The sequence below is a fragment of the Chiloscyllium plagiosum genome, chromosome 2, assembly GCF_004010195.1.
Source record: "Chiloscyllium plagiosum isolate BGI_BamShark_2017 chromosome 2, ASM401019v2, whole genome shotgun sequence".
Lineage (NCBI taxonomy): Eukaryota > Metazoa > Chordata > Chondrichthyes > Orectolobiformes > Hemiscylliidae > Chiloscyllium > Chiloscyllium plagiosum.
Window position 1 is genome coordinate 82,014,502 of NC_057711.1, and position 10,222 is coordinate 82,024,723.

The 10,222-nt window shown below is 40.6% G+C and overlaps 1 protein-coding gene across 2 annotated transcripts in view; it reads right to left on the bottom strand.

Annotated features, from left to right (window-relative positions):
- The window catches only part of frmd3 (FERM domain containing 3), a 245,765-nt gene that overhangs the window by 112,698 nt on the left and 122,845 nt on the right, over nucleotides 1-10,222 (bottom strand). For both annotated transcript variants that reach the window (XM_043712851.1, XM_043712861.1), the window contains 2 exons: nucleotides 6,715-6,793; nucleotides 926-1,023 (listed from right to left, as the gene is read on the bottom strand). In XM_043712851.1, the coding sequence (XP_043568786.1) occupies nucleotides 926-1,023; nucleotides 6,715-6,793 (177 nt within the window). The remainder of the gene's footprint in view (nucleotides 1-925; nucleotides 1,024-6,714; nucleotides 6,794-10,222) is intronic.

Sequence of the window (10,222 nt, forward strand, 5' to 3'; positions counted from 1 at the left end):
GGATGGGGGTAGTGTTGGGGGCCCGGCGCACATGCTGTGTGCTGCTGCAGTCTCCTGAATGGGGAGCAGACTTTAAAAACTCCGAGCCCCAGAGGAAAGGCATTTAGTCAATTAACCGAATAATCAATTATCCAAACGAAATAGTGCCCGCCCATCTCGTTCAGATAATCGAGGTTCCCCTGTAAACCTGTTGGACTATAACTTGGTGTTATATGGTTTTTAACAAAATAGGTGACAGGCGTTCTCTTGTTCATTCCTTAGGGGAATACCTTGATGAATCATAGTTAATCTGCATTGTGCAAGATTTAAACAAGCTTAGCTGTTAATTGTCAGACAATAGAAACTAGTGCATTCACCATTGGAATGCTTTTACACATTTAATTGTGGCTTTCAAAATGAAATAAAAAATGGAATTGGATAATTACCAGGAGGAAGATGGGGAAGTGGTGGGGGAATGAATTCAGGGATATGGAGGAAAAGCAGGGCATTGGAACTAGCTAAATTGCAGAGATTTAGTAAGAATTTAATCATCAAAGTGATTTCCTTCTGCTTTGTAACTATTGTATCATTTTAATTTACTGGAGTGTAATACTTATGCAATGGAAATTTTTGCATTGGCATTACTCTTATTTTTTGAATGATTTGGTTATTTGTACTTATGTCCTTGCGGCAGTAGTGGAAACAGCATACATCAATTCATCCATTATTTTCATATTCAACAATATTCGACAAATAAATAGGTGCATAAAATGCAAACTATTGTTGCAATTAAAAGACAAATAAAAAGGATAAATATCACTTTAGAATATTTGATCAATTTAATTAGATGGGTGACATTCGGTTTAAAAACCACTTTTACAAGATTGTAATGTACGTGAATTCTAATAATGTGTGTAACTGCATCACATTGTATTTGCTGACTTACCTTGTAAAGTATATGCACCCAGAGAAGCTGCATCTGACAAAGAGCAAAGAAGCCGTCCATGAAATATGTCCCTTTTAATTTGAAGATACAATAAATACCTGTAAAGCAATATATTTAAACAAATAATTATTTCACAAAATCATTATTAAAAAGCCTGCACAACAGACCTGATTTTAACATTAACTCCACTTCCTGGCACAAAGGCTGCACTGAGAGGAGAATCAAACTCAACTTTGGGGAGTAACTCAACCAACCAAAAACTTCCTATAAATATTCCATTGCCTGGATGAACCCAGCCAAGTCCTACTGTATTGTCCTGGATAAGTCTTTAGATGTATGGTGGCCTGCTGTATGCTAGGCAATGAGGACATTTTGAAGGATCAAGCAAGCCAGCCACCACAGGAACAAGATGAAGAAAGAGTTGTTGAAGAGGGTAATGGGGAAGACCAAGTCTGGATTAAGATTCCACCCATGTGTTCAGAAGAGAGAGAGATTGTTTGATCTGTATCATCTCAACTATCATTCCTACGGGTGGAAAGGCTATGGGTGGAATCTTACCTTTTTTTGGCAAAGTGCAGGCTGAGTCAGATTTGGTGGAGTGATTCTTGCTGCAAGGCTGAGTAGGTTTCCTCATTGTATTTTACCAAACTCACCACTTTAATTGCAGTTTGCATCTCATGGCGAGAATCGCACACTATTTCCACCCCATTTAACACTCACCAATCCCCAGCAGAGATCCCAGGATTGACCAATATCCTTGGTGATGACGCCATGTTTAAATGGCCTTTGTGCACCTGGACAAGCATGGTTAGTTAAGAGCTGCCTTGCATGGTTCCTGATATTTATCCCAGACATGGCAACAGGAGGAAATTGATGGTGGATGGGACGGTGCACAGCAGGATGCTGTCTTCCCTCAGGAGTAGCAGTGGAGACCACACACCAGACAATGCCAACATTGTCTGAGAATGCCACCCATACAGAAGCAGTCTCAGTTATCTGGAGGAATGCCCAGTGATGTATGAAGAAAAGCAATATCCTTAGAATCATAAAGGTACACATACCTTGGTGGATGGAGAGCTGCAAGTGGTGTCAGAGACAGGGAGTGGAGATAATCATGAAGTGTCACAGCAAGCAATATATGGTCCATGATAAGGTTCAGTTTTCTCACATGCAGCAGGACCCTGATTTTAAGAGTAAATAGGGTTCCAATCCCACACATGCCAGCAGCAAGTTCAGTGGCACAATTCTCCAGCTAGAACGCAAGTCTTCTCATTGGCCTGGCAGCACTAGTTAGCCAATCAGATGGCCAGCAGCTTTGAAGTTTCAGTAGCCTCACCAGGTGGTGTGGGTGCTGTTGAGGCTGATTAAGAGCTGCAAAGTGCCTCAATAAGTCAGCACAGAACACTCTCAAAGCCAGTATCATCATTGAAGTGAATGGAAAGCCTCTCAGTATGACCACAGTTGCAGCATTTAATCCATATTATCCATAATCCATCTTATCATTGGGGAATGGAGACTCTGACTCCAATATCCCATTAGTTTGCCACAGAGAGGCCATCTCAATGATCTGCTGCTCTGTTGATGTGGGGAACATTCCACTGGTGGGAATGTTCCTCCAATACATAAAATTACCACAGAAATTGCCTGCCAGCCAGTCTAGAGTAGGCAGTAAAACTAGCTACTAGACCAACAATTTCAATGTTCCCTGGGTTCAGGAATAAATCAAGAATCTATCCAATGCTCCTCCCGGCTATTTTCCCACCCCTACAAATCACTTTAAACCACTGCAACCAGGAAAATCCAATCCATTCAGCAGAATTTCATATTTAAAAGCAGCTTACATCCATAAACATCCACTCTCTCAATAGCAGCAGTGTGTACTAACTATAAGATACAGTGCAGAAATTCAACAACAATCCTTTGACAGTACCTTCCAAACTCATTACCGCTATTATCTACAAGGAAAAGGACAGCAGATACACCATCACCCGCATAATCCTCTCCAACCTTTCATCAACCTGACTTGGAAACATATCACCATTCCTTCAGTTTATTGGGTCAAAATCTTGGAATTCCCTCCCAAAAGGCATTGCGCATCTAGCTAAAGCACATGAACGGCAGCAGTTTAAGAAGGTAGCTCACCATCAACTTATCAAATGCAACTGGGGATAGGCAATAAATACTGGTTCAGTCAGTGATGTCAACATTCCTTGTGTGAATAAAAGGAAAACAAGAAGGTGGTGTGGGCACAAGTGGCTCACCTGGTCCCATCCAATCATGTGGTCTCATAACATTTTAATGCTGCTGGCCAATTAATGTCCAACCAATGGGACTCCAGGCAATTGCAGGCAGCGAAAGGGGTGACTGCACAGATTACAGTGCCCCACAAGGGGCTGTTTAATCCATTAAAGTCTGTTGTTTTAAGAGTAGAACAGTTTCTGGAGGTCAGCAATGAATATGAGTGCAAGGGAGAGCCTGAGGAGTGTGGAGCAGGCACTGGCAGTCAGCTGGAGCCACAGGAGCTACATGACAGCCCCAGTCATCAAGAAGAACTTAAAAGCACGGGTCACTAAGATCAATTTTGAAGCACTACATGACTTAAAGAAAGACGACCTAACACCCTGTCACCAGTGGCAGCGGCATTATCGTGGCTGGTCCCATTGTTTAATGATGACACCTGGTGTGCCCTTCTCCAGTCTGTAGGAAGCCTTGGATGGAGATAGCAGGGGAAGTCAGTAGTAATGGGTTCATTCATTCTGCCAAAACAAAATTAAACAAACTTTGATGTGCTGTTGCAAGAGTGAGTAAGAATCCTTTAGCTAAAAATGTGTTCACAACTATGAAATGTTGTGTATGTGCTATGAGTAAGCAGATCTCCACCAGGGGAGTGGATAAATGGTCTCAAGATGCCCATCATCTAGGTCAGGGAGTCTTGGCATCCACTAAATCTCTGAGGGCTGGGATGTGATTCTTGGGAAGGGTAACTGTGAAGGAAGCAGTATTATGCCATGCAGTACAAAAGCAACAGAAAATCCTGTGGAATTCATACATCATCAAACTGCTATTACAGGAGAAAGAACCCACAATGTCCGTTAAAGACCAATGACAAGTGGAGTCATCTCAAACTTGGCACTGGCCTCAAGGAGAACATCTTGGATCTGGCTAGACAGAGTGTCAGGTCAGTTGGAAGAGGCAACATGGAGTTAGTATTGAGGATTGTGGATGTCCTGGTTACTCTCTCTTGGCAATGTGGTGGCAGTAATTGAATTAAACAGGGATGGGATGAGCTTTTGAGTTTCAATGGGAACAAATGTCTACTTCTGTGACAAGCTTTATATCTTACACATTTCTTTTGAAGATGCAATGATTTTTGTATAGTATTCATGCAATATTGAGTTGCATTCATGTGAGTTATTCCCTTAGCAATTCAGTTCACAGTCCCAACAGGTACTATTTCTAACATACAGGCATTGATCTCTCAAGAACAGATCAAGATCTCAGAGAATGCATCATTACATCCTTTCTACATATTTAGCACCAGCTCAGAGACTGGTACTTCAGTAAGTATACATGAATAATCAGACTGATAATACCAATTACCAACAATTGCCAGAGTTGTCAGAGACTGTGAGGAGAAAGTGAGGTCTGCAGATGCTGGAGATCAGAGATGGAAATGTGTTGCTGGAAAAGCGCAGCAGGTCAGGCAGCATCTAGGGAACAGGAGAATCGACGTTTCGGGCATTCCTGAAGAAGGGCTAATGCCCGAAACGTCGATTCTCCTGTTCCCTAGATGCTGCCTGACCTGCTGCGCTTTTCCAGCAACACATTTCCATCATTGTCAGAGACTGTGGCAATCTAGACCTCTGATCTTCAGGGAATTGTCATAGACCAAGTAGTTGCAAAGCACCAGGCAGATGACAAGACTCTGGAGTCATCCTTAAGGCTGCTGATATTTAATGGTCAGCGAGAGGTGCATGAAGATCTATCAGAGATTCCTGAGGATGTATATATACAGTAGGAATGATAGTTGAGATGATACAGATCAAACAATCTCTCTCTCTTCTGAACATATGACCATCTCTATCGAGAGACTGGGATCAGTAATAAAAAGCAAGACCTAGTAATACAATCAGTGATTCTGAGTGTGAACTATGTAAAGTAGCCAGTGAGATAGATAAAATAACTAGAATCTCAAATTGCTCCTCATCTAACTCAGGTTAGCAAGAAGGGTCAACTGAACTCATGTTGATGGATGGGCAGCAACTGCCTCCTTCTCGGGACAGTGGCCCTAATTCCAATCCCCTCTGCTGCTCCACCATACAAATAGTATGGGCATTATTAGGGAGGAGACAGAATCAAAACATTGGAAATTGCCTGCCTCCTGATTTCTGCCTCCAAAATTATATACCTGGCCCAATAGCGTCAAGAATCCTGGGTGTACTTTCAAAGACCAGTCTGAATTTGCTGTATCATCTTCAGAGACTTATTCATAAACGATGGCCCTTCTCCTGTAGCCTCTTTAAAATTGGACCACCTATTCATGTTGTCTGTCCTCATTCCTGGTATCAAATTGTATCACTTCTCTGCATTGAAATTCATCTAGCATGTCGTCCTAAAGTGTATTATCCTCCTCTCTGTTAATTACATTTCTAAGATCCATCTCACCTACAGACTTTGAAAGTGCACTAAATAGTGCGGTGAAGAAGGCATATGGCGTACTGGCTTTTATTGGTAGAGGAATTGAGTTCCGGAGTCCTGAGGTCATGTTGCAGTTGTATAAGACTCTGGTGCGGCCACATCTGGATTATTGTGTGCAGTTTTGGTCGCCATACTATAGGAAGGATGTGGAGGCACTGGAACAGGTGCAGAGGAGGTTTACCAGGATGTTGCCTGGTATGGTAGGAAGATCGTATGAGGAAAGGCTGAGGCACTTGGGGTTGTTTTCATTGGAGAAAAGAAGGTTTAGGGGTGACTTGATAGAGGTGTACAAGATGATTAGGGGTTTAGATAGGGTTGACAGTGAGAATCTTTTTCCACGTATGGAGTCAGCTATTACAAGGGGGCATAGCTTTAAATTAAGGTGGGGTAGGTATAGGACAGATGTTAGGGGTAGGTCCTTTACTCAGTGAGTCGTGAGTTCATGGAATGCCCTGCCAGTAGCAGTGGTGGACTCTCCCTCATTATGGGCATTTAAGCGGGCATTGGATAGGCATATGGAGGATAGTGGGCTAGTGTAGGTTGGTGGGCTTGGATCGGTGCAACATCGAGGGCCGAAGGGCCTGTACTGTGCTGTATTCTTCTATGTTCTATGTTCTATGTATGTCCAGGACTGAAATTTATAACTTTGGTGAGGTGAAGGAAGAAAGGGTTATAATGTTTGGATTGACCCCCCAGAAAGAAAGTCAACAGTTAGCCCAAAGGCCTAGAAAGAAGCCTGCACACAGCCATGGTGTGCTGTGGGTGGGATAAATTAGTATAAGGTGGGACTTCCATTCCTCAAGGGATCCAGTGAAGTCAAAGGCATTGGCTGACCTTTGGCAGGGTTTTAAAGTCCACGCAGGGAGGAAAGCCTGGAGGTTACAATTTTCCAGACGGGGAGATTGGCTGCTAGCCTATACAATGGACATTATGACAAGTCTATTATCTGGTACTTCATCAAAAGCCTTTTGAAAGTCCATATACATAACATTAGCCACATTTCAGCAACCCAAGTTCGAACGATTAATTTAAAAATAACCATGTACTTTCTCAAATTCTACAGTTTCATTTTTATAAGAGAACAGAAGTACCTGGTGAGCTCCTCTTTAACCTTGACTGGTTCACTAGGATAGAACTTCACTCTAAAACACATGGTATACGGAGGCTGAGCTGCAATATCACAAAGAAATAAGTGAAAGCAGTAGAAAATATATGTTTTATATGACTGCAGTAAACCAGATATTAACTCAAAATTTGTTCTTAGCCAAACATTACCTCATGCGATAATGAGCTCTGTAATTTCAGGCATACCACTGCTGTGAACAAGAAAGCTCATTTATAAAAATGGGATGAAGGTGCAATGAAAAGGCAGCTTCAAAGCAGAGTGCATGTCAATAAATAAAATATACATAACATTTACTTCTCATGATACTTACTGCATTAAAACATTTGAAACTTAAGCCTCATTTGGCAATGCAATTTTTGTGTTACTCCCTTGGTCTAATGGTACAACACTGAAATGAAAGCAAAATATTTAAATGCCAGAGATGTGAAATAAAAGCAGAAAGTGTTGGAGAAACTCAACAGATCGGGTAGCACCTGTGGGGAGAAAAGCAGAGTTAACATTCTGAGTCCAATGACTCTTCTTCAGAACTGCAATCAATATAAATGTAAAGTCACCGTAGTCCTACCAGATCAAAGGTCCGCTCTCTGATTAGAGAGGGATTACTGTGGTAGTTTAACTTGAGGGTCACAACGCCACAGGTGAGGGGAGAGGTTGAGAAGGAAAGTTCTTCATGGTAACCTCATTTGGTACACAAATTGAACCTGCACTGTTGGCATCACTTTGCATCGCAATCAGCTAACTGAGCTAACAAATCCCCTATATTACATTCTGATCTACTCTGAATTTAATAATTTTCATCAATGGTGATAGAGGTGAATCTTTTTTTAAGATGGTCAATCCAAAATGATTCAAAAGCTTGCTTTAATTAGCAATAACTTTATATGCGTTCTCTTGTCTTCGTGGGGGAGAAAATAATGTATAGCATTACTATCCAGTGTTATACACATTCGCTTGTGGACCTATGTGACATAAATGGGAAGAGGAAGAAGATCCTGCTGAAAGAATGTCCTAGCAGTTCCTTTACTTCTACCTCTCTTAATTTGGCATTAATGGAACTGAAGTGGGAGTTCAGTCACCCAGTTCACTTGCAGGCTCTAAATTTAAAATTCAGGATATTAAGGGAAATAATCTTGAGATAATTGCATGAGTCATGTGCTAAAATGAAGGTTTGATGTGAGAAAGACTTGTTTTACTTGTTGGATTAGACCAATTCTGGGACAAGCAAGAGCTGTACCAATGGGATGAGACCCAAAGAACCAGGAAGAGAACCATATCCTTGACAAAAATGGAGGTGGCTTTAAACTATTCTGCGGGAGAAATCAATGTACAAGATACACAAGCAGCCTAAATGTAAACACACAGTGTTAAATAGGAAAGAATAAGGGAGGAATTTTCATGGCAAGGGAATAAGTAAAGATACATAATGGGAATATCAGGAGATATTTTAATATGACATGAGAGGAACCCCTACCAAAACTGAGTTAAGATTTCAGTACAGCAATGCACACAATGCTCATAAGTAAACAGGGGAGGTGAAACAACTGATGGCAAAGAGGAACAAAACATAGCAAGGATTACTGAGATGAGGATACAGAAAAAAAATCAGGACTTAACATTAAAAGGAAATATTTAGAAATTATAGAGAAATGGAAAGTTGTACTTATTCTGGTTAACGTAACACCAATAGAACTCAGCTTTCAGAACTTTTTGAACAGAGATACATGATAGTAAAGGATCAATCAATCTAAAAGATCCAGTCTACAGACCATTGAGTTGTGGAGGGAGGTGGAGGAAGATATGTAAAAATTAGGGATTTGAGTAAAAAGCACCAAATAATAATCATGAGGATTTTAAATTCCCAAGTTTTAATTAGGCTGAAGAAGTACACAAAAAGAGATAAGAGAATGAAATTCCTACAATATGTACAGGATTCCTTTCTAACCCAGGACATGAAAAGCTCAAAAGTGAAAGTTTTACACTTGATTCTGATGGAGGAGTATTCAAGGAGACAGGAACTGTGGCTCAAATGTATTGTTAAAACTGGAATGCAGCTGTCAATGCAGAACAAGCAGAGTAGGAGTATTTGATAAAGCATAAGATGTTCCTTCTAGGATAAGGACAAATTCCTAATCTACTAAAGCTATGCTCAGTTGTGACAAGTAGTATCATTACTCTATGTGTCTCTGGAGTTCATTGAATAATCATGGAGCAGTAAAAACTATTAATCTGCGATTGGTAGAAACAAATGAACTACAATAACTGGATATGTATAATAGTAACAAAGTGTAACTGATTGGAGGACCTTGTGCATCATCATCAGATATATTCAACACCCAATGCATATGTTTAAATAAACCGATGAAGAAATAACTTGTCTTGTCTGATCACTGCAAGTGAACTGGGTGACTGAACTCCCACTTCAGTTCCATTAATGCCAAATTAAAAGAGGTAGAAGTAAAGGAACTGCTAGGCAATAGTGACCATAGTATGTTTTCAGATCATAATAGAGAAAGGCAAAAGTATGATGAAAATCAAGTTAGTAATTTAGAGAAATGTTGATTTTAAGGGATTTAGGATAGATCTTGGTGAAGTAAAATAGGGAGCTATACTGGCAAATAAAACTGCAAAGCAATGAGGGGAACATTTAAAGCAGTGTTCAACTGAGTGTGGGGAAATATATGTTTCACTAAAATGAAAGAACAACCTGAACCCTGATTATAGTCTATGGATAAACAGATCAATTAAAATGTTAGAGAATATGGAGTCATGGGAGAGGCGGCAAAATAAACCATTAGCAAGACAAAAGACAGAATGAGAACAACTGAAGGTCGGAAGTGGTTTTCAACAAGGAAAGGTTCAGGGACTACAATTGTTTGCAATTTACATTAACAATTTGGACTTTGGAATCAAAAACACAACTGTTCAATTTACAAGTAATTCTAAAGGGAGGAATATTCAATATTGAAGAAGTCCACAGCAAATTGCAGGAATACATTAACAAAATTTATGAATGGGGAATAATTGGCAAATAAATTCATTTTAATAACAAGAAGAAAATCACTTTTTATTTAAAGATACTGGACTAGGTTGGGCAGAGGAACAAAGGAATCTCAGAATAGAAAGCCAGCAATCATTACATATTATGTTATATGTATTCAAGGTCATAGTTAGAGCAATGCAAGTATTAAGCGTTACTTCTGGAGGAATAGAATTGAAAAATTATAGCTAAAACTATATCAAACTTGCAGGAAGTGCACCCATCTCCAGCTCCTCCAAGACCGTGTTAGGGAACTGGAGCTGGAGTTGGATGAACTTAGGATCATTCGGGAGGCAGAGGGGGTCATAGATCGGAGCTTTAGGGAAGTAGTAACTCCAAAGATGGCAGATAGATGGGTGACAGTGAGGGGGACTGGGAGGAAGCAGCCAGTGCAGGGACCCCCTGCGGCCGTTCCCCTCAAGAACAAGTATACCGT